General features: G+C 58.8%; 2 protein-coding genes across 6 annotated transcripts; one reads left to right on the top strand and one right to left on the bottom strand.

Annotated features, from left to right (window-relative positions):
• The first annotated feature begins 1,005 nt into the window (after positions 1–1,005).
• Positions 1,006–19,712, top strand: LOC105485854 (coiled-coil domain containing 154). Of its 5 annotated transcripts, none has more exons than XM_071083853.1 (18): positions 1,007–1,301; positions 9,217–9,488; positions 9,818–10,034; positions 10,141–10,330; positions 10,535–10,575; positions 10,857–10,952; positions 11,300–11,423; positions 14,914–15,015; positions 15,097–15,225; positions 15,303–15,421; positions 15,816–15,942; positions 16,039–16,176; positions 17,140–17,259; positions 17,406–17,482; positions 17,817–17,934; positions 18,705–18,791; positions 19,029–19,172; positions 19,356–19,712. In XM_071083853.1, the coding sequence occupies exons 2-18, from the start codon at positions 9,482–9,484 to the stop codon at positions 19,533–19,535; spliced, it is 2,016 nt and encodes a 671-aa protein (XP_070939954.1). In that variant the 5' UTR covers positions 1,007–1,301; positions 9,217–9,481; the 3' UTR covers positions 19,536–19,712. The 5 variants fall into 5 exon arrangements, with proteins under 5 accessions (XP_070939955.1, XP_070939954.1, XP_070939952.1 ...); XM_071083851.1 differs by having other exon boundaries at positions 1,007–1,388; positions 9,230–9,488; XM_024794093.2 differs by having other exon boundaries at positions 1,007–1,388.
• Positions 19,713–19,900: 188 nt separating this feature from the next.
• Positions 19,901–22,433, bottom strand: LOC139359798 (proline and glutamate rich with coiled coil 1). The gene is made up of 2 exons (XM_071083855.1): positions 22,352–22,433; positions 19,901–20,996 (listed from the first exon to the last, which is right to left on the bottom strand). Exon 2 carries the CDS (start codon positions 20,947–20,949, stop codon positions 20,095–20,097), a length of 855 nt encoding a protein of 284 aa, XP_070939956.1. The 5' UTR covers positions 20,950–20,996; positions 22,352–22,433; the 3' UTR covers positions 19,901–20,094.
• Positions 22,434–23,458: the final 1,025 nt, after the last annotated feature.

Genomic DNA, 23,458 nt, shown 5'->3' with positions numbered 1-23,458 from the left:
CAAGAGATTGAGACCATCCTAGCCAACATGGTGAAATCCCGTCTGTACTAAAAATACCAAAATCAGCTGGGCGTGGTGTCGTTCGTCTGCAGTCTCAGCTACTCAGGAGGCTGAGGCAGGAGAATCGCTTGAACCCGGGAGGCGGAGGTTGTGGTGAGTCGAGATCGCGCCATTGCACTCCAGCCTGGGCGACAGAGTGAGACTCCGTCTCAAAAAAAAAAAAAAAAAAGAAAGAAAGTACAAACAAAAGCTGAGATTTGCTGAGTTCCTGCTACGTGCTAGCCAATGCCAACAACAAAGTGGATCAACAAGGTGGCCTGGAATCATCCTCACTTCTGTTAAGTGGCTGGGGGTAGGAGTGGGGGAGTGTCACACATCCGCAAACGGTAACGCTGAACTTCCAAAGTAGGTCCATCGGGCTCTCAGGACCCGCGGCTGTCCCAGGCCTCAGTTGCCTCAATTAGTCTGAGGCTAACTTCCTGCTTGCACCGCAGGGTGAGGATACTTTCCTGTGCGGAGACCTCAGCTCCTCAATGTACAGAGAAGGGCCTTGCAGGGCCTAAGCAGTGGGGCTCAGGGACCCTTGATCAAGCTGCCAAACCTTGTCAGGGGCTTGGAAGGTCACCTAAGGGCGGAAGCGAGCGCGCTGTGGCCCCCCGGGGCAGTGGGCAGGCGGCAGGGAGTCGCCGGCAGAGGCCAGAGCACCGCTGAGGCCGGAGCCGAAGCGGCTGAGTCATGGTGGGTCCAGCAACACCACTCATTTGGAGAAGCCCCGGGACGCCGGCGGCTCCAGCGTTACTGAGCTGTGACTTGGCGCCCGCACCTTCACTGCAGTCGGGAACCACTGGCAGTGATGGCGGTGACCGGAAGAGCTGAGTCAGCGCAGGCGGCGCGGACGCGCCCGCGGGGCGGGGCCGACGCGCCCGCGGGGCGGGGCCGACGCGCCCGCGGGGCGGGGCCGACGCGCCCGCGGGGCGGGGCCGACGCGCCCGCGGGGCGGGGCCGACGCGCCCGCGGGGCGGGGCCGACGCGCCCGGGCTCCAGGGCTCCGCGAACCGTCATGACCGCGACGTTGAAATCCCCGCCAAGTCGGCGGGGGCCGCATCGGGCTGGGTCTCCCGGATCCCGCCAGGGGATTGGAGTCTTGTAGCAGGACGAGCGGCAGACAGATCTCCTCAGACAGCGAGTTATAGAAGGAAGGGGTTTATTCGGCCGGGGCGTAGGGAAGACGTCAGTCTCAAGAGCCGGGCTCCCGGAGTGGGCAATTCCTGTCCCTTTTAAGGGCTCACACCTCTAAGGGGGTGCGTGTGAGAGGGTCGGGATTGGGCAAGCAGGGGGTATGTGACTGGGGGCTGCATGCACCGGTAATTAGATCGGAACGAAACAAGGTAGGGATTTTCACAGTGCATTTCTATACAATGTCTGTAATCTGTAGATAACAGAACCAATTAGGTCAGGGGTCGATCTTTAACTACCAGGCCCAGGGCGCGGCGACGGGCTGTCTGCCTGTGGATTTCATTTCTGCCTTTTAGTTTTTTACCTCTTCTTTCTTTGGAGGCAGAAATTGGGCATAAGACAATATGAGGGGTGGTCTCTCCCTTAGTCTGAAGCTGAAATTTGAAATCTTGAAGTGGCCCCAAGCCACAAATACTACAAACAGGTTTCAGTGGGAATTAGGACCTTGTGAAAGGAGACAGCAGTGCCCCAGAGACTGGGTAGATTTTGAAGATCAAAGCCACTTGCCTAGGAACAAAAATGATTTGCCTGACTCAGTTCCAAAATGCAGTAAATAATAATTAAAGCGAAACACACATGCACTTTCTTTTTTTAATGCAAGCGCAAAACTTTTAAAATTCCAAAAAGAAAATACATCTTGGTTTCTGAGATTAATTTCGTCAAAAGAACATATCTTAGGACCCCAAAATCACTAAGCTAAAGGGAAAAGTCAAGCTGGGAACTGCTGTGGGAAAACCTGTCTCCCAATCTATTCAAAGTCACCCCTCTGCTCACTAAAATAAATGCGTATCTGATTGCCTCCTTTGGACAGGCTAATCAGAAACTCAAGGGGCTGGGTGTGGTGGCTCACGCCTGTAATCCCAGCACTTAGGGAGGCCGAGGCGGGCGGATCACGAGGTCAGGAGATCGAGACCATCTTGGCTAACACGGTGAAACCCCGTCTCTACTAAAAAAAATACAAAAAACTAGCCGGACGAGGTGGCGGGCGCCTGTAGTCCCAGCTACTCGGGAGGCTGAGGCAGGAGAATGGCGTGAACCCGGGGGGCGGAGCTTGCAGTGAGCCGAGATCGCGCCACTGCACTCCAGCCTGGGGCACAGAGCAAGACTCCGTCTCAAAATAAAATAAAATAAAATAAAATAATAATAAAAATAAATAATAATAAAGAAAATCCAGGCCAGGCGTGGTGGCTCATGCCTGTAATCCTAACATTTTGGGAGGCCGAGGCGGGTGGATCACCTGACGTCAGGAGTTCAAGACCAGCCTGGCAAATATGGAGAAACCCTGTCTCTACTAAAAATATAAAAATTAGCCGGGCGTGGTGGTGGGCACCTGTAATTCCAGCTGCTTGGGAGGCTGAGGCAGGAGAATCGCTTGAACCAGGGGCAGAGGTTGCAGTGAGCTGAAATCGGGCCACTTCACTCCAGCCTGGGTGAAAGAGGGAAACTCCGTATGAAGGAAGGGAAGGGAAAAGGGAAAAGAAGGAAGGGCATGCTGGGCGTGGTGCCTCACGCCTGTAATCCCAGCACTTCAGGAGGCCAACGCAGGTGGATCACGAGGTCAAGAGATCGAGACCATCCTGGCTAACACGGTGAAACCCTGTCTCTACTAAAAATACAAAACATTAGCCAGGTGTGGTGGCGGGCACCTGTAGACCCAGCTACTCGGGAGGCTGAGGCAGGAGAATGGCGTGAACCCGGGAGGCGGAGCTTACAGTGAGCCAAGATCACGCCACTGCACTCCAGCCTGGGCAACAGGGTGAGACTCTGCCTCAAAAAAATAAATAAATAAAAATAAAAAGAGAGAGAGAGAGGGAGGGAGGAAGGAAAGAAAGCAAGCTCAAAAGAATGCAACTGTTTGTCTCCTATCTACCCATGACCTGGGAAGCCCCCATTTCCAGACCAAACCCATGTTGATCTTATATATGTTGATTGATGTCTCATGTCTCCCTAAAATGTAGAAAACCAAACTGTGCTCTGACCACCTTGGGCACATGTCCTCAGGATGTCCTCAGGATGTCCTCAGGGCATGCAACCTCAACCTTGGCAAAATAAACTTTTTAAATTAACTGAGACCTCCCTCAGATTTTCGGGACTCACAAGTTTTAACAGGATGAGAGTTTTGCAGAGGGAACTTTACATAGGTCCTTGAAACTTGCTCAGAGGTACCAGGACTCAGTAGTTCATCTATCTCTCTAGTTTCTCCCTACTTCCACACTACTGAGGCCAGAACTCATTTTTGTATAATAGTGCTTAATTAGGCTGGACACAGTGGCTCACGCCTGTAATCCCAGTTGCTGGGGAGGCTGAGGCAGGAGAATTGCTTGAACCCCCCTCAGGAGGTGGAGGTTGCAGTGAGCCGAGATCGCGCCATTACACTCCAGCCTGGGCAACGAGAGCGAAACTCCATCTCAAAAATAATAATAATGCTTAATTGATTTTGTTCAGGTTTCTTTTTTAGACGAAAAACAACTCTATTATAGAATTTTCTTGGGGGGGAAACACAATTGCAGTTGCTAAACCAGAAACCACAATTACTTTTGCTTCTTTTCCTACATTTTGTTCACAAGAAGAGGTTTTGGTTTTTGTTTTGTTTTGTTTTGTTTTGAGATAGTGTCTCACACTGTCGCCCAGGCTGAAGTGCAGTGGCTCGCTGTGGGCTCACTGCAAGCTCTGCCTCCTGGGTTCAAGTGATTCTCTCACCTCAGCCTCCTGAATAGCTGGGATTACAGGTGCCTGCCACCACGCCCAACTAATTTTTGTATTTTTAGTAGAGACGGGACTTTGCCATGTTGGCCAGGCTGGTCTCGAACTCTTGACCTCAAGTGATCAGCCCGCCTCAACCTCCCAAAGTGCTGGGATTACAGGCGTGAGCCACTGTGCCTGGCCTGAAAGTGTGAGTCTTTCTCAATCATATCAGTGATTAAATGGAGAAAACAAAACAAAACAATGGATAATGGTGGAAATGAATGTAATGCCACAGATTTTTTTTTGTTTTTTATTTTTTGTTTTGAGATGGAGTCTAGATGTTGCCCAGGCTGGAGTGAAGTGGCACGATCTTGGCTCACTACAACCTCCGCCTCCCAGGTTCAAGCAATTCCCCTGCCTCGGCCTCCCAAGTAGCTGAGATTACAGGCATATGCCACCACGCCCAGCTAATTTTTGTATTTTTAGTAGAGGTGGGGTTTCACTGTGTTGGTCAGGCTGGTCTCGAACTCCTGACCTTATGATCCACCCGCCTCGGCCTCCCAAAATGCTGGGATTACAAACATAAGCCACCACGCCTGGCCTATCACAAATTTTTTTGTCTTGGGCAACAGAACTGAGGATGAGAGGGAGAAGAAAACAGTCAAGAAGCTATTCCTTTTCATCTGAAAGTTCTTATGCACTTCTTTGTAACCACGTGCATATGTTTCTTTTGTGTTGTGTTGTTTTGTTTTGGATGTGTGGTCTGAGTGCTTGCTTTTGAGTCAGGGGGCTTGACAGTTCTTCAAACTGAAAACTAAGAGTGGCAGATCTGGTTCTGGTATAACACACACTAGAATTTTGCTATTTCATTGTTTTCTCTCAGGCACCGTTTTCGATGGCTGCTGTTCATTCATCCATTCAGCTCATACTTGTTCAGGGGCTTTTATGTGCCAGGCACTATGCTAAGGTCCTGAAGATGTCCTTCAAACAGCCAGCCAAAATTTGGAACATGTTTTGTGCCAGCTACATAGAGTGTGTTTTTGTTAAAGACTTCTATTACCGTGGGCCTTTGTTCTTGTTGCTAGTCAATCTTGGGATGATCTAATAGCATGTAGCTTTCTTTGCAACAGAGCTGGACCCAGAACATTCCATTCTGGACTCCAGGGTCCTGCACATGTGAAATAGAGATAGGACTGACTTTGAGCACTGTGATAAGTAATTCTCTTCCGTTAATAGCACTTTCCTGGAGCTATGCCCTTAAAAAATGTCACACCAGGCCGGGCGCGGTGGCTCAAGCCTGTAATCCCAGCACTTTGGGAGGCCGAGACGGGCGGATCACGAGGTCAGGAGATTGAGACCATCCTGGCTGACACGGTGAAACCCCGTCTCTACTAAAAATACAAAAAACTAGCCGGGCGAGGTGGCGGGCGCCTGTAGTCCCAGCTACTCGGGAAGCTGAGGCAGGAGAATGGCGTGAACCCGGGAGGCGGGGCTTGCAGTGAGCCGAGATCGCGCCACTGCACTCCAGCCTGGGTGACAGAGCCAGACTCCGTCTCAAAAAAAAAAAAAAAAAAAGAAAAAGAAAATGTCACACCAAAGGGTCCCTGGACACTTTGCTGCAGAAATTATTTGATTTAAATCAATTCAATTTAAAATCGTGTATTGAGTGCCTACTACTTCTAAGCATGGGGTAGGAATGGGAGATGAGACAAAGATGAAAATAACCCAGACCCTGCAGCTCATCCTTTTTTGAGAGTCTTACATCTTCCTAAAGACTGATCCAGATACATCTCTTTTTAAAATATTTTATAGTTCTCATTGGCTTTCAGATTTTTTTCATTTAAAAAAAAAAAAGCCGGGCGCGGTGGCTCACGCCTGTAATCCCAGCGCTTTGGGAGGCCGAGGCGGGCAGATCACAAGGTCAGGAGATCGAGACCACGGTGAAACCCCGTCTCTACTAAAAATACAAAAAACTAGCCGGGCGCGGTTGTGGGCGCCTGTAGTCCCAGCTACTCGGGAGGCTGAGGCAGGAGAATGGCGTGAACCCGGGAGGCAGAGCTTGCAGTGAGCTGAGATCTGGCCACTGCACTCCAGCCTGGGCGACAGAGCGAGACTCCGTCTCAAAAAAAAAAAAAAAAAAAAAAAAAAAAAAAAAAAAAAAAAACCCACTGCATTTTAACTGAGTACCAGACACTGTGCTAGGGGTTGGTTATACCATTTCAGAAAATTACATTATTGATGGCAATGGTGTTGGTAGTATTTGAGTCACCTGCACAACATGCATGTATCAATCAGAATCTGCAGCTGTAACAGTCATGATTTTGCTATGTATAGTTGCTAGCAACTGACTACTGCTTTATTTATTTATTTATTTATTTTTTGAGACAGAGTCTCGCTCTGTACCCCAGGCTGGAGTGCAGTGGCACAATCTCGGCTTACTGCAACCTCTGCCTCCTGGGCTCAAGCCATCCTCCCATGTCAGCTTCCTGTGTTGCTGGGACTACAGGTGCATGCCACCACACCTGGAGAATTTTTGTATTTTTTTGCAGAGATGGTGTTTCGCCATGTTACCCAGGCTGGTCTTGAACTCCTGAGCTCGAGTGATCTGCTTGCCTTGACCTTCCAAAGTGCTGGGATTACAGGCGTGAGCCACTGTGCAATTATGTATTGAAATATGTTATTATAAATAACCTTTTTATGTCTTCTTTGTATTACAGTTAGCGCACAATATTGATTTTCTTAAATATATGTGTGTAGGCCGGGCGCGGTGGCTCACGCCTGTAATCCCAGCACTTTGGGAGGCCGAGGCGGGAGGATCACGAGGTCAGGAGATCGAGACCATCCTGGCAAACACGGTGAAACCCTGTCTCTACTAAAAATACAAAAAAATTAGCCGGGCGTGGTGGCGGGTGCCTGTAGTCCCAGCTTCTAGGGAGGCTGAGGCAGGAGAATGGTGTGAACCCGGGAGGCAGCAGAGCTTGCAGTGAGTGGAGATCGCGCCACTGCACTCCAGCCTGGGCGACAGAGCGAGACTCCGTCTCAAAAAAAAAAAAATGTATATATATATATGTGTGTGTGTGTGTGTGTGTAGTTAGTTTGACTGTATTATCTATGGATCTCATTTAATAATAGTACAGAGGAGATTACAAAAAGAACTACTAGCCTACTCAAATACATCTGAATGACTGATCTGTCAATTTTTGCCATCAGTGTGAAACCCCAGGCTTATTCTTATTTGGTACAGCTCAGATCAGACCAAGTTGCTTTACTTCGTATTCCCAGTATTGGAGCAAGCATCTTCCACTCCCACAGCCCCATCTCAGGTCATCTTGTTCTATAACTATAGGACTCTGTCACCTTTGACACATCTAATTGACCTAAGGGAGTCTATTCATTTTCTGTCCAATTGCCCAAGACAGTTGTTGCAGACAGGCCCGGTGGGTCACACTTGTAATCCCAGCACTTTGGGAGGCCAAGGCAGGCGGATCAACTGAGGTCAGAAGTTCAAGACCAGCCTGGCCAAAACCTGATGAAACCCTGTCTCTACTAAAAATACAAAAATTTAGCCGGGCATGGTGGTGGGTGCCTGTAATCCCAGCCACTCAGGAGGCTAAAGTAGGCAGGAGAATCACTTGAACCTGGGAAGCGGACGCTGCAGTGAGCCAAGATAGTGCCATTGCACTCTAGCCTGGGCAACAGAGCGAGACTCCATCTCTAAATAAATAAATAAATGGAAAAAAAAAAAAGAAGTCCAAAGAGACCAAGATGGAAGTTATAGCTTTAAATTTAAGCTTTCTGTTTCCCAAGTGAGTATAGCAAATCCTACTTTTACCATTTATTCCCAGACTCGTGTATTCTAACCATTTTGAATACATATCAGCATTAGTTCAGCACATAAATATATCATGGAGGACAGTACCAGAAACCCACAGGGGATGATCTCCAACCTGATGGCTATGGTGAACCTTTAATAGGCCACTCCAATTCTGTTAGCAATAGCTTTAGATGATGGGGAATGTGAAAAGACCAGTGGAGGCCGGGCGCGGTGGCTCAAGCCTGTAATCCCAGCACTTTGGGAGGCCGAGACGGGCGGATCACGAGGTCAGGAGATCGAGACCATCCTGGCTAACACGGTGAAACCCCGTCTCTACTAAAAATACAAAAACTAGCCGGGCGAGGTGGCAGCGCCTGTAGTCCCAGCTACTCGGGAGGCTGAGGCCAGAGAATGGCGGGAACCCGGGAGGCGGAGCTTGCAGTGAGCTGAGATCCGGCCACTGCACTCCAGCCTGGGGCACAGAGCGAGAGTCCGTCTCAAAAAAAAAAAAAAAAAGAAAAGACCAGTGGATTTTATGGCCATGCTCTCTGTTGTACTTTCTTTGCCATAAAAAGAGTCCCTGTTCTGAGCAACATTGTGTGGGATACTACGATGAGTTTTTTTTTTTTTTTTAAAGACAAACTCTGTCCCCCAGGCTGGAGTGCAGTGGTGAAAACAGGGCTCACTGCAGCCTCAACCTCCTGGGCTCAAGCAATCCTCCTGAGTAGCTAGGACCACCTGCTCCGGCCACCACACTCAGCTAATTTTATTTTATTTATTTATTTATTTATTTTGAAACGAAGTTTCACACTTGTCGCCCAGGCTGTAGAGCAGTGGTACGACCTCGGCTCACTGCAATCTCTGCCTCCTGGGCTCAAGAGATTCTCCAGCCTCAGCCTCTGGAGTAGCTGGGATTACAGGCACTCGCCACCATGCCCAGCTAATTTTTATATTTTTAGTAGAGGCGAAATTTCGCCACGTTGGCCAGGCTAATTTCAAACTTCTGACCTCAGGTGATCCGCCCACCTTGGCCTCCCAAAGTCCCGGGATTACAGGCATGAGCCACCATGTCCGGCCAACTCAGCTAATTTTTTTTTTTTTTTTTTTTGAGATAGGGTCTCACTCTGTCACCCAGGCTGGAGTGCAGTGGGGCAATCTCAGCTCACTGCAACCTCTGCCTCCGGGTTCAAGCGATCCTACTGCCTCAGGCCTCCTGAGTAGCTGGGACTACAGGCGTGAGCCACCACGCCCGGCTAGTTTTGCATTTTTTTAGTAGAGACGGGTTTCACCAAGTTGGCCAGGCTGGTTCTGCCCTCCTGACCTCAAGTGATCCCCCGCACCCGGCCCCAGGGCCCTGATTAACCAGACAAAGCACTCAACACTGAAAGTGAAATCTCAGCCCATTTATCCCTCCATCCAGAGTGAATGAACAAATAAATACACTATTCTCAACTCCACTCACTGGCAGAATTTTCCTTTAGTGCTGTCTTTTAGGGGCTCCCCTGAGGAGAGCTGTGGTGCAGCACCGTCCTTTTTGGTGCCAATGTATTATCTGACCCTCTGTGAACCACGGTCCCCGGGAAGGCAGCCAGACGACGGCAGCAGCTCATCCCTCAAGGCCCAGAGCTTTCACGGGACTTCCTCTGGCCCCTGACCCCCCCAGCCTGTGCCCAGCTCTGGGCAACCTCAGAGGCCCCAGGCCCAGGCCACAGCCGCGGGCAGAGTGGCCGGTGCAGCCCAGCAGCCATGTCAGGTGAGCCGGAGCTGAGGGCGGAGTGGAGGAGCCGGCCCGGGGAGGGGCCTGCCACAGGCGTGACGGTGGGGACCGCTCTGCTTCTGACCCCGGGCTCCCACAAGCTGGCCAGGTGGGGTGCTGCGTGTTTCTGCCGCCCAGTGCTGTGTGTCTTCAGCAGGGCCCTGGACTTGTCTGAGCCAAGCCCCTCTGGATCCTGTGTGACTCAGGGAGACGTGTTGAGCTCTGGGTGGTGGGCAAGGGTCCTGCAGGGGTTTGGGGCCCCGTTCCCGTAAGCTCCAGTGGGAGCTGGACCCCAAGGGGCGAACTCCCAAGACGCCTCCTTGCAGAGCCGGCCGACATTGGCCCCTCAGGGGCGTCGGGCCCTTCCCAGCTGAGCGCCATCACCCTGGAAGACCTGGGGCTCCTCCTGGCAGGAGACCTGACCAGCCCTGAGACTTTGAGCCTGGAGGAGCTCTCGGAGAGGTGTGAGTCCAGCCACCCGCCATCCACGGCCTCTGTCCCTGAGCAGGACACCGCCAAACGCTGGAACCAGCTGGAGCAGTGGTGAGCCCTGCGGGGGACGCTGGGGCGGGAGGACCACACCGCCGCCGCCTCAGCCTCTGTCTCCACGGCGGTCACCGCCAGACTCGCCCACTCTCGCCCTGGCCAGGGTGGTGCAGCTGCAGGCCGAGGTGGCGTGCCTGCGGGAGCACAAGCAGCGCTGTGAGCGCACCACACGGAGCCTGCTGCGGGAGCTGCTCCAGGTGCGGGCCCGCGTGCAGCTACAGGGCTCAGAGCTGAGGCAGCTGCAGCAGGAGGTGCGGCCGGCAGCCCAGGCCCCTGAGAAGGAGGCGCCGGAGGTGAGCGGCTCCCTCACCCGCAGGTCGAGCTGCCCCTTTCCTGGGTGTTGGGGGCAGCTGCTTCTGGGCCTGGAGCCCCCCTCACCCCTGCTGTCCAGGCCCAGAGCTCCCAGGGGCCAGTGGTGCCAGAGCTGGGTGGACTCCAGGGACAGATGCCAGACCCGGGCCTAGGTCCAGCCCACAGCCTCCTCTTCCTCCTCGCAGTTCTCTGGTCTCCAGAACCAGATGCAGGCCCTGGACAAAAGGTACCTCCCACACACGCAGGGGACAGGCCCGGGGCGGGGGGGCGGCGGGGGGAAAGCAGTGGCAGGTGCGTTGGGGGATCCACATCTCCCGCGGGTGTCGCTGGAGTAAGGGATACACATCCAGGTCCAGCTAGAAAGGGCCGGGTTTGTACGTGCCTGGGCGGCCCTCAGAGGCCCAGGAAAGCCGTGGGAGGTGGCCGCAGGGGCCCCTTGGCCAGACCCACAGCCCCCAGAGGCTGCTCAGCCCCTGGGCCTCTCGGGAGTGGCTTGTTGTGTCCCAGGCTGGTGGAGGTCCGGGAAGCCTTGACTCAGCTCAGGAGGAGGCAGGCGCAGCAGGAGGCTGAGAGAAGGGGCGCCGAGCAGGAGGCCGGCCTCAGGTGGGCGCCCACCGCCCGCGGCTGCTCTGGAGCTTGCCTGGGGTCGTTTGAGAGTCCCTGGCCGAGCCAAGACACGGGTCTCCCTGCTGTGTGTCCTTGTGACCCAGCGGGGCACCCACCCTCAGTGCCGAGTGTGCTGGGAGCCTGGGCCCGCTGCGGACCCTCCGTGAGGAAGAGACTCACAGCAGCCCCTCCCCACCACCAGGGCTGTGTTTCTCGTTCCTCTGTTTCCCTGGGGGCAGGGGGTGGGGGCCGTACACCTCCTGCCTGGCCAGCCTGTGGGTCAGCCTCACCCTGCTGTGTCCTCCGGCCAGCTGGGCTGGTGTGACTGCAGCCGGTTTCTCTAGGCTGGCCAAGCTGACCGACTTGCTGCAGCAGGAGGAGCAGGGCCGGGAGGTGGCCTGCGGCGCCCTGCAGAAGAACCAGGAGGACAGCAGCCGGAGGGTGGACCTGGAGGTGGCCAGGATGCAGGTACCACCAGCCCCAGCCTTCGGTGGGGGCCGCCCAGAGGGCCGAGGAGGACACCCCAACCATCACGGCCGTGTCCATTGAAATCAGCTACAGCTGTAGACGATTTAAAACTCAGTTCCGGCCGGGCACGGTGGCTCAAGCCTGTAATCCCAGCACTTTGGGAGGCCGAGGCGGGCGGATCACAAGGTCAGGAGATCGAGACCACAGTGAAACCCCATCTCTACTAAAAATACAAAAAATTAGCCGGGCGCGGTGGCGGGCGCCTGTAGTCCTAGCTACTCAGGAGGCTGAGGCAGGAGAATGGCGTGAACCCGGGAGGCGGAGCTTGCAGTGAGCCGAGATCGCGCCACCGCACTCCAGCCTGGGCCACAGCGTGAGACTCCGTCTCAAAAAAAAAAAAAAAAAAAAAAAAAACTCAGTTCCTCAGCCATATGTGCCCCATTTCAAAAGCTCAGGCCAGTCGGGCGCAGTGGCTCACGCCTGTAATCCCAGCACTTTGGGAGGCCAAGACAGGCAGATCACAAGGTCAAGAGTCCAAGGACCAGCCTGGCCAACGTGGCAAAACACCATCTCTACTAAAAATACAAAAAATTAGCCGGGCGTGCTGGCGGGCGCCTGTAGTCCCAGCTACTCGGGAAGGCTGAGGCAGGAGGATCGCTTGAACCCAGGAGGAGGAGGTTGCAGTAAGCTGAGATCACACCACTGCATTCCAGCCTGGTGACAGAGCGAGACTCCATTTCAAAAAACAAAACAAAACAAAAAAACAAAAGCTCAGGCCATGTGCAGTGGCACACGCCTGTAATCCCAGCACTTTGGCAGGCCGAGGCAGGAGGGTCACTTGTGCCTGGGAAGTCAAGACCAGCCTGGGCAACACAGCAAGACCCCATCTCAAAAAATAAAAAGCTGAGTCGCCACGTGGGGCCGGCAGCTGCGCATCTGGCTGTCCTTCATCCCAGGAAGCTGCTTGTGTCCTGCCGCCTCCACCCCTCCCCACACAGCCGGCGCCCGCCTGGATCAACAGATCGCCCGCAGCCCTGAAGCCCCTTCTACGGCCACTTTCAGGCTCCACCTTTCCCTGCACGCAAAGCGGAGTTTGCCTTCCTTGACACGAGTTCCTAGAACCCGGGGTCCCAACCATGGGGCCGGAGCGGCTCCTCCTCCCGCTGTGGCCTCAGCAGGGGCCTCCGCTACGGGTGGGGAGGGGACCGGGCAGCTGCACATTTCAGCAACTCAGGTCTGAGCTCCACAAATAGAGACCGGGGACTGCAGCCAGCTCCCGTGCGCATCAGGCAGTACGCTGGGTGCGGGGCCAGGACTGCCAGGACGCCCCAGCAGTCGCCCACATAGCTCTGCTACCTGGAGCTGGCAGCCTCCCTCTCACTGCCCTTTGGGAAGTTATTGACTGGGTGTGTGGGGCAGGCAGAGGTGCTGGGTGAGGATTCCCAAGGTGCCAGGTGTGGGGGAGCTGCCGCTCACGAGGGCGTCTGCCTTTCCCTGAGCCTGGGTGTCTGAGTGTTCTCTAGGGCCAGAGGCAGAGGGCCAGAGTCAGGCCGACCCTCGTTTCTGGTTTTGAGACGGGGTATTGCCTGGTTGCTCAGGCTGGAGTGCAGTGCTACGATCACAGCTCACTGCAGCCTCAGCCCCCCAGGTTCAAGTGACCCTCCTGCCTCAGCCTTCCAAGTTGCTAGGACTGCGGGTGCATGCCACCATACCCAGCTAATTTTTTTTTTTTTCTTTTGAGACGGAGTCTCGCTCTGTGGCCTAGGCTGGAGTGCAGTGGCGCGATCTCGGCTCACTGCAAGCTCCGCCTCCCAGGATCACGCCATTCTCCTGCCTCAGCCTCCCAAGTAGCTGGGACTACAGGTGCCTGACACCACACCTGGTTAATTTTTTGTATTTTTAGTAGAGACGGGTTTTCACCGTGTTAGCCAGGATGGTCTCGAGCTCCTGACTTCGTGATCTGCCCGCCTTGGCCTCCCAAAGTGCTGGGATTACAGGCGTGAACCACAGCGCCCGGCCCACCTGGCTAATTTTTTGATGTTTTGTAGAGACGAGGTCTCACTGTGTTGCCCAGGATGGTCTCAAACTCCTAGGCTCAAGTGATCCTCCTGCCTCAGCCTCCCAAAAAGTTTTCTTTTCTTTTCTTTTTCTTTTTTGAGACGGAGTCTCGCTCTGCCGCCCAGGCTGGAGTGCAGTGGCGCTGTCTCAGCTTACTGTAAGCTCCACCTCCTGGGTTCATGCCATTCTCCTGCCTCAGCTTCCCGAGTAGCTGGGACTACAGGTGCCCACCACCATGCCCGGCTAATTTTTTTATATTTTTAGTAGAGACAGGGTTTCCCCATGTTAGCCAGGATGGTCTCGATCTCCTGACCTCATGATCTGCTTGCCTCAGCCTCCCAAAGTGTTGGGATTTCAGACGTGAGCCACCGCGCCTGGCCTTTTTTTTAATTTATTTTTTTCCCGGACAGTCTCGCTCTGTCGCCCAGGTTGGAGTACAGTGGCCTGATCTCAGCTCACTGCAACCTCCATCTCCCAGGTTCAAGTGATTCTCCTGCCTCAGCCTCCAGAGTAGCTGGGATTACAGACAGCTATCCATGTCTGGCTAATTTTTGTAGTTTTAGTAGATACAGGGTTTCACTATGTTGGCCAGGCTGGTCTTGAACTCCTGACCTCAGGTGATCCACCCACGTAGACCTCCCAAAGTGCTGGGATTACAGGTGTGAGTCATTGTGCCAGCCACTGCTTGTTTTTGTAAATAAAGTTTTATTGGCACACAGGAACATTTTTTACATGTTGTCAGTGTCTCCTGTGGGGGCTGTAACCGCCGTGCTGAGAGGGTTACAACAGAGATCCCACGAGGGTGGAACTTGTACCATCTGGCTTTTTACAGAAAAATATCTACTCTAAGGTGGCTTCCGGGGGGCAGGAGGCCAGCAGGGGCTCGACCAGAGAGGAAGCTTCCCGGGAGGCGCCTCTCCGTGGCTGACGAAGGCCTGTGCCGCCTGCCTGCCCTTTGGGTGTATGAGACGCAGGGACTGGGTCGGCTGCACCTCCCCTCTCCCCTCACCTTCAGACCCTCAGTGCAGCAGGAAAGCAGCTGTTGGGGTGGAGACAAGGCCCCGAGGCTCTGCCCAGCTTGCCTGGCTCCCCGTGCATGGGGACACCCGTGTGACATCCCTGCTTCCCTGTCGGGGCCTGGTGGTGGCTGGGGGGCCTTCCCTGGGCGGCATCGGTGGTGGGTGCCAAGTGTGTGTGGTCCCCACGTGAGCGTGGCCTTCCAGTGCTTCACGAACCCAAGCCTGGTCGGTCGTCTGGGTACAGAGTGGTGCTGCCCGCCCTGGCTTTCTCCTGGCTGAGGGTGTGGCGGGCCTGGCTCTGCTGGGCTCGGGGACAGCAGGGGACCCCAACTCTGATGGAGACCACAGGCAGGAGGGGGACGGGCTGCGTGTCCAGCAGAGGCTGCACACGGGACAATGTGCCTCCGCCCCAGGCCCAGGTGACCAAGCTCGGCGAAGAGGTGAGCCTACGCTTCCTGAAGAGGGAGGCCAAGCTGTGCGGCTTCCTGCAGAAGAGCTTCCTGGCCCTGGAGAAGGTGGGAGCCTGCCCGCGGCCGGCCTGCCCCGCCCCACTTTCCAGACGCAGACCTGCAGCTGACCGTGGGGTCTCGCCACAGAGAATGAAGGCCTCGGAGAGCTCGCGGCTGAGGCTGGAGGGCAGCCTGCGGGGCGAGCTGGAGAGCCGGTGGGAGAAGCTTCGGGGGCTGATGGAGGAGCGCCTGCGGGCCCTGCAGGGACAGCATGAGGTGGGGCCGGCCGGGCGGCGGACAGGTGGGGCCGGGGCTGGGGTGTGGGTCTCAGGGCGGCCTCCACTCCTTGGCAGGAGAGCCACCTCCTGGAGCAGTGCCAGGGCCTGGATGCAGCCGTGGCCCAGCTGACCAAGTTCGTGCAGCAGAACCAGGCATCGCTGAACCGCGTCCTGCTGGCTGAGGCGAAGGCCTGGTGGGTGTCCTGGGGCCTCAGGTGCTGTCAGGTGGGGAGACCCCCAAGTCCCACTCAGGAGGGGGCCGCGGTGGCCGACTCAGCAGGGAATGACCTTGCCTCCCCCCAGCAGAGTGCTTGACCCCGAGGGCTGCAGCCGGACAGTGCGGCTCCTGCTCCCTCCCGTGCTCCCGTGGGGCCTCCCGTCCCTCACCTAGCCTGCTCTCCCTGGGGCATTCGGCTGTGGCCATGGGGAGTGAACCCCTGTCGTGGTGGCACTGTGACCGCACCCCATCTTCCGATCCCAGGGTCTCCTGGGAGGTTCTGGAGCCTGCAGCCAAGCTTCCCTCCCTAGCCCAGGGCTGAGGGGTGGGCAGGCTCTGCTGAGGGCATCTATGTGTCCCCCAACCCCTAGGGATGCCAAGGGGCGCCTGGAGGAGAGCCGGGCCGGGGAGCTGGCTGCCTATGTGCAGGAGAACCTGGAGGCCGCACAGCTGGCCCGCGAGCTGGCCCGGCAGGAGATGCATGGCGAGCTGGTGCTGGTGAGGGGGTAGCACAACACGTCCCCAACGGGGTCCCCCATGCACACAGGATGGGCGCTCACCCAGGCCTCCCCACACCCACCTGTCCCCCTTCAGCTCCGAGAGAAAAACCGGGCTCTGGAGGCATCGGTGGCGCAGCTGGCCGGGCAGTTAAAGGAGCTGAGTGGCCGCCTCCCGGCTCTGAGCAGCCGGCTGGATCTGCAGGAGCAGATGCTGGGCCTCAGGCTGTCTGAGGTGCGCCAGGCAGCAGAGGGCAGGCAGGGCTATGGGGAGTCCCCACCCCACCGGCTCTCAGCCCACCACTGTCCCCAGGGGAGAGGCTGGACAGGCCAATCCGAAGCCTCCCATCACCCAGCGACTGTCCCTCGGGCCCGGGAGACCCCGAGTCCCAGAGATTCCCATGTGGGGCGGGACGGCCGCTGAGCAGCCTCGGCCCACGGCCCAGCCATGCGGGCAGCCACAGAGGGGCAGACAGGCGGCCTCCGCCCCTCCTGCTCTTGTTCACTTTGTAACAGCTCTGTTGAAACGGACTCACTCCCCACACGGTTCACCCGCGAACGCGTACGGTTCCGTGAGTTCCGTGTGTCCATTCACAGTTTCAGAGCATTCCTCCGCCAGAAAGAACCCCAGCACTGTCCGTCCGCCGTCATTCCCATCCCCACTTCCCCTGGCGACTGCCGGGTCCCTGCCTGTCTCGGGGGTGCCTGTTCTGGACGTTTCCAGGAAACGTCACCATGCACCGCGCGGCCGCTGGGCGGTAACACCTGCGGGCATCCCGTTTCCCGCTCCTCGGGGCCTCGTGCACAGAGCTTCGCCCTCCCACCACCGCGTAATGTGCATCGCGTGGACACCACCCCCGGGTTCCCGCTCATCCCCTGACGCATGCGTGCTGCTGCCAGTGGGCGACACCCTGCGTCCCGGGGCTGGATCCCACTGGGGCCTGCCCTGCCTCCCTCGGGCACCTGTGTGGTTGGAACAGCCCCCACGGGCCCTCGGCTGCCCAGGCCCTGCCTGGCATGTGTGTCTCCAGAGCGTGCTTGGCCAGGCCACCCCGGCTGCCTGCAGGCCTGTGCACAAATGTCTCAGAGTCAGAAGTGGGGGTGAGGGCCGCCTGCCCCCAGAGCTCCCCATGTCTGTCCATCCATCGTCTGTCCTCCCTCTCTGGGCTCTGTCCCTCACTGGGCATCTGTATCCCAGGCAAAGACCGAATGGGAAGGTGCAGAGAGGAAGTCTCTGGAGGACCTGGCCAGGTGGCAGAAGGAGGTCGCCGCGCACCTGCGGGGGGTGCGGGAGAAGGTGGATGGCCTCCCCCAGCAGGTGGGTGAAGGCACAGCCAGACTCGGTGTACTTAGGCGCGGGACCCTCCCCCACCGCGCCCGTCCTCTCGCCTCCTCCCTCTCGCTGTGTGGGCGCCGAGGCCAAGGCTGGTCCTAGACTGTGCCCGCTCCTGGCTCTGTGCTCAGATAGAGGGCGTCTCGGACAAGTGCCTGCTCCACAAGAGTGATTCGGACCTCAGGATTTCCGCCGAAGGCAAGGCCAGGTATAGCCTCCGGGGCCCTGGGAGAGGGGCAGGGGCTCTGCTGACCATCACTGGGTGGGGCCAGTCCCCACGCTGCTCTCCACAAGCTCCCTGGTGTCATGACAGATCCGTTCCCCCTGAGCCTGGGCCTGGCCCAGCACTGAGCTCACCCTGCCACCCTGGGGCAGCCTCTGAGAACTCTCCCTCTACCACCTTCCCTCCTGGAGGGGTGACAGAGCTGAGCCCCCTCGAGCCTCCTTAACCCTGTGGTGGCTGTGGGAGTAGCCTGTGTCCCCGGTCCTGGCCCTACCCCCGAGCACACCCCACAGCCAGCCCCAGCCTCTGGTGCCCGCAGGGAGTTCGAGGTTGGGGCCCTGCGGCAGGAGCTGGCCACGCTGCTGTCGTCCGTGCAGCTGCTGAAGGAAGACAGCCCTGGGCGGAAGATCGCGGAGATGCAGGGCAAGCTGACCACGGTAGTCCTGGGTCTGCCCGCACCCAGCTGGGAGAGAGGGGGAGCCGTTGGGTTCAGACGGGGCAGCCATGCAGAGAGGCAGGACCCCCAGCCTAGGGGGCGTTTTCCAGCCGGCAGCAGACGCTCAGAAAACCACCTGTGAGAGGCCAGGCGCGGTCGGTGGCTTATACCCATAACCCCAGCGCTTTGGGAGGCCGAGGCGGGCGGATCACCTGAGGTCGGGAGTTTGAGACCAGCCTGACCAACACAGAGAAACCCCGTCTCTACTAAAAACACAAAAACTAGCCGGGCGTGGTGGCGGCGCCTGTAGTCCCAGCTACTTGGGAGACTGAGGCAGGAGAATCGCTCGAACCCAGAAGGTGGAGGTTGCGGTGAGCTGAGATCGCACCATTGCACTCCAGCCTGGGTGACGAGAGCGAAACTCTCTCAAAAACAAAAAACAAACCCAGTTGCCTTGGGCCACCCCAGCTTGTCTCAGCCTCTGGAAGTTCTAAGCGGAGGCACTTTGCCTGGAGCCCCCACACTGGGGCGTCCGTGTGCAGCCACGAGGGCTGAAGCAACCCTGAGCCCTGGCCAGGCCCCCGCAGGGCCACTCTCAGGCTGCCCCTTCCTCAGCGGAGCTTGTCCCAGGCCCTGTGGGGGTGGGGGGCGAGGACCAGCGTCTCAGCGGGTGGCCCCTCCCAAGCTGTAAGCGGATATGGGGGCACCCGTGGGGACAGCAGGATGCCAGCAGACTGGCCCTGTCTGTGGCTTAATTGGGGCCGTGTTTAGTTTCAGAACCAAATAATGAAGCTGGAAAACTGCGTCCAGGCCAGCAAGACCATCCAGAACCTCAGGTTCAACACTGAGGCCCGGCTGGTGAGAAGAGGCCCTGCCCGGCCGGCACCGCCCAGCTCCCACCCACTCCCCCGGCCCTGCCACCTCCCCGCCTGCCCTGCTGCAGGCGCCAGTGTCCATCTGTCCAAGTGTCTGGCGATGGGCATGGTTTCCCTGAAGATAAATGACTTCCAGGCTCCCGGTGGGAGATAAACCCCGTTTGCCATCCCCTGCCCAGAGGTCTGGCTCCTGGGTGACACGGGCATCCCCGTCCCACAGCGCACACAGGAGATGGCCGCCCTGCGGGAGAGTGTGCTGCGGCTGCGCAGTCAGGAGAACCCGCAGACGCCGCTGGGCAGCCAGAAGCTGCTCCCATCCCTGGCAAGGCTGCAAGTCTTCATCAAGGACACGGCGCCAAACGAGGTGGTACCCGTGAACTGCTGGGGCGTGTACCAGGCGGTGAGGTGGGCAGCAGGGATCCCGGCGCGGCCTCCTGGGCCTTTGGGTCCAAAGGGTCGGGGTTTGGGGCTGGGGGCCCGCGGGCAGCAGGTGGGCTGTGGGGGGTGGGGCAGGGGTGCAGGGGCCACGTGCCGCATCTCCGGACAGGTGGCTGCGGTGGAAGGCGTCCCTCATAAAGCTCAGGGCCCCGCGGAGGCCAGGAGGGGTCCCAGAGAAGCCCCACAGCCAGGAGCAGGTGCAACAGCTCACACCCTCGCTCTTTATCCAGAAATAAACGAACCAGCCTTGTACTCATTAGAGCTGAGGTTCCCCGATGCGTGCCAGTGAACAGCCTCCCCAGGGCCTGGGGGGTGATAGGGGTGGCGAGGCCCCGGGCAGCGGGGGTGCCCAAGGCTGGAGGGAGCCAGTCTCTTGAGCCCCACAACTCTCCCTGTCCTGCCCAAGCCCAGCCTGGCTTCAGGCTGTTGCTTTTCCTAGCACTTCAGCAGCCCCTCTCCTTCCCTGCCAGGCCCCCTAGGGCTGCCAGAGCCCCCCGGGGTGGAAGGGGCTGGGCTGGGGCCTGCCCAGAAGCACCTAGGCCTGCCCCCGCCAGGACCCCCAGTGAGCCGCCCTGCCCGGGTCGTCAGGAGGACCCGGGGACGCTCCCTGGCCTGGGGCTCTCTGGCTCTGCCTCAGAGCCACTCCAGCCCAGCACCCTGCAGTGGGAGAACCTCCCAGCATCTGTGGAGGAGACAGCCCTTGTCTGCTGTCTCGGTCGGGCAGTGGGCCCCTCTTCCTGCCTCTCCAAGGAGGGATGGAGGAGGCTCTTCCCAGGAGGATGGGAGGAGAGTCCAGTGCCTCAGGGGCGGCCCCGCTGCCGCCAGCTGACTCCGACCCCAGTGCCTCGCTAGGCCTCGGCTGGCTGTGCCCCTTCCAGGGCTGGGGTTCCCCTGCCGGGCAGCTCAGGACAGGCCTCGGCTGACCAGCTGGCCAGCAGGTCGCTGAAGTCGGGCGTGCCAGGGTGCAGCAGGCCCAGGGGGCTAGGGGTCGGCTCCTTCCAGAAGGACGGGGGCAGCTTCCTCTGGGCCATGGGGGTGATGTGGCCGTACTTCCGCTCCAGCCTCAGGCTCCAGCTGGCCGCCGCCCTGGACCCCCAGTACTGCTGCAGCCCGTAGTCGAAGAGCTCGGCTAGGGGTCCCAGGGGCTGCGTCCTGTCCCCGCTGAGGCCCGGCCTGCGCACCTGCCCTTGGGAGACCCCGGGCTCCGGGGTGTGCTCGTCCTCTAGGGACCCGCCTCGGGCCAGACGCACCAGGTCCGCGTGGTAGAGCTCCCGGGCAGTGCTGCCGGCTGGGCGGCTGTCGGCGTACACGTCGCAGGCATCTGGGTCCTGCGCCTTGTCCTTGCGGCCAAAGTACCGCTGGATGTCGTCGCTGATGAGCTCTGAGAAGCGTAGCAGCTGCAGCGGCATCTCGGGGCTGCTGGGACCCTGAGGGGCTGCCTCCTCCACGGCCTCTGCCTGGCCTGAGTTCGGGAGGATCTGGCTGCAGCCCTCCAGCCCCTCGCCCTCCTCCTCCCCCTCCTCCCCCTCCTCCCCCTCCTCCCCCTCCTCCCCCTCCTCCCCCTCCCTCTCCTCCTCCTCCTCCTCCTCCTCCTCTTCCTCCTCCGAAGTCTCCGGGGGCTCTGGATCTGAGGGCAGGAAGGGGTGGTGGCACAGCAGGGGCAGCTGGAAGTCGCACAGGGTCCGGATCACACCGGCGGCCATCTCCGCACGTCCCACGCTTCTGGGGCCTCCGGGGCAGCAGGTGCCGGCTAGGAAGGGAGGCAGAGGAGCAGGTTCCCTGTCAGGCCTGGCCATGCCCCCACCACCCTCGATTGCTGCACTCGGATCCCACCCATCTGTGGCCTCCCCCAGAGACCTTCCTCAGCTCCTGGGCTCCCAGTTGTGCTTGCTGAGGGCACGGATTGCCACCAGAGTGAGGCGTGGAGAGAGACGGGGTGGGCACTGTGGCCGCATGGCCGTGGCATGAGGGGAATGGCTGGCCAGGGGCTGAGACCTGCTGGACGGCTGGCCCAGGATGGTCAGTGGGTGGGAGCAGTGGGGTCCTGTCATGGGGGGCAGTTGGGGACACAGGGACATTGTAGGGACACTAGAATTGTGGTCACTTGGGAGGGGAGGATGCTGGGTAGGAGAGGGCAGTCCCTGGGGACGGGGCTTGGAGAAGACAGGTAGGTGGGCAGGCACCCCCGCAGGCCAGGGCAGGGGGCTGGGGCTGCTGAGCCAGAGCTGGGCCCCAGGTCAGGCTGCTTTGAATCAGAACCATGGCTCTTAATCAAAGTGGAGGCGTCAGCCGTGACTGAGCCCAGAGCCGCAGCCCCTGCGGGGTTCTTCCGGGCCGTCACAGTCCCAAGGGAGCGGGAGGCAGCACCCCGGTGGCCCTAACTGGGGTGCCTCTGCGATGGTGAAGGCGGCTGGGGTGGGAGGTCCCTGGAGGGGTGGGCTCCAGGGGCCACTGCACTTGGCCAGGATGACTCAAGGGAGGTATCTGGATCAGGGGCCTGGAGGAGGGTGTCTGGGCGGGGACTGTGGGGTGGGTGCAGCTCTCTTCTGGGCTAGCCGCCGAGTAGAGCCCACCACACAGACAAGGGCTACCCAACCCCTCCTCATGGGTGTCCCTGGGGCCAGGTAGCCTGAACCCATCTTGTCCAGAGCCTGCGGCCAGAGGGCGGAGGGAGGGAGTCGGCTGCAGGGAGGGGGAGGCTGCGGGAGCGGGAAGGGCTGCGGGGAGCATCCACCGCACTGAGACAGGCGTTCCTCGGGGTCAGGATGTCTCCCGCTGGCTGTCCAGAAGGCGAGCTGCGAGGCCCCCCGACCTGGCCGGCCCAGCTGTGGTTCTGATCTCACTCAAGTGCTGGGGTCCCCATCACAGGAGACGTCCAGTGTCCTGAGTGCTGGACTTTGGGGCTGACTGCTCACGGACAGCCCAGACGCAGGTGCCCTCCCATGGCCGTCTGCCCGGATGCCTGCCCAGCCGTGGGCCAGCAGGACTCTCCCGGGGTGGGTGGTCCCCGCAGAGCCCTGGGCAGAAGGACTCACAGACTCCCCAAGTCCCCAGTGCTGTGGTGGTCCCCAGCAGCGCCCACCTCCCCCAGGCCCTGGCTCCTACCTGGCCGGGGCCACAGCTCTCGATCCACAGGCACACCCTCCACCTGGACACGAGCATTTATAGCCGCGCTCTGCAGCCGCCAGGAGCTGGCAAATATTTGGCAACAGCATTGTCATCGCAGACTGGGCAAATAGAGCCCGTTTGCTTTAGCGCCCGGCAACCAGGGCCCCGAGGGGGGAGCACACCCCCGGCCTCACCTGCACGAAGCCTGCCCGGGGACCGTGGAGTGTTTGTGCGGGCGCAGCTGGCTCGCCCCCGGGCCCCGGGACCCTTATCTCTGCTGCTGACTGGGGCCCGGACCCAGCCTTGTCAAATAGGCGGAAAATTAAATTTCATGCTATTTTGAGTTCTGGAGTAGGCCTCTCTAGAGGGCATCCTGCCTTCACAGCCCGCGGGGTGAACAGTGCTCCCGGCCACAGGAGGACCCTGGGGAAGGGGGAGGGGAAGGGAGCGAGGTCCCAGGGACCCCCAGCCAGGGCCCGACACCTGCCCAGCTCCCCTGGCCATCGGGACCTCCTGGACAACTGTGACCATCTCCACTGGCCCAGTGGTTACCGGGACGCCTCTGCGCCGCCGCCGTCCACCTGCCCAGAGCTCAGAGGTGTTTGCAATTGATCGTTAATGGAGGAACCCCCTGCTTCCCCAGGCTTCTTCCCGGGGGCCTTCCTTCCTCAGTTGCAGCCACCCCTGGGGTGGGAATGGGGGGCTGGGAACCCTCCCCTCACCTACTGCTCCCAGGAAAGCCTCCCCCAGAAGTGTTCCCAAGGGCTTCTGCTGTTCCCACCGACTCCCTGGCTCCTCCTGGGTGGCCCCAGCTGGTCCGCTGTGGGGCCATGTTAGCTTCCTGCGACTGCTGTGGCCATGACCACAACCCCGGCGGCCTGGAGCACAGGGCGGGAGGCCAGAGGTCGGGTCCAGGGTCCCCAGGAGTGGCTCCTTGCCTCGTGGTTGTGTCTCCCCAGTCTCTACCTCTGTCCTCACAGGGTCCTCCCTGTGAGTGTCCTCTGCCCTCCTATGGGGACCCCGTTCCTGGATTTAGGGCCCACGCCCACCCTTTGTGCCCTCAGCTTCACCAGTTACACCTGCAGGGCCCCCATTTCCAAATGA

The sequence above is a fragment of the Macaca nemestrina genome, chromosome 18 (assembly GCF_043159975.1).
Source record: "Macaca nemestrina isolate mMacNem1 chromosome 18, mMacNem.hap1, whole genome shotgun sequence".
Taxonomy (NCBI): domain Eukaryota; kingdom Metazoa; phylum Chordata; class Mammalia; order Primates; family Cercopithecidae; genus Macaca; species Macaca nemestrina.
Note: the sequence above shows the minus strand (reverse complement) of the source record. Positions and strands in the feature narration are given on the sequence as shown.

What these genes read in the sequence shown, in the direction of transcription:
- LOC105485854 (XM_071083853.1), top strand. An exon ending in TGCATGGCGAGCTGGTGCTG is followed by an intron (nt 15,943 to 16,038) that starts GTGAGGGGGTAG and finishes GTCCCCCTTCAG; the next exon opens with CTCCGAGAGAAAAACCGGGC. An exon ending in TCAACACTGAGGCCCGGCTG is followed by an intron (nt 18,792 to 19,028) that starts GTGAGAAGAGGC and finishes CCCGTCCCACAG; the next exon opens with CGCACACAGGAGATGGCCGC.
- LOC139359798 (XM_071083855.1), bottom strand. Translation starts at nt 20,949, where the DNA reads ATGGCCGCCGGTGTGATCCGGACCCTGTGCGACTTCCAGCTGCCCCTG.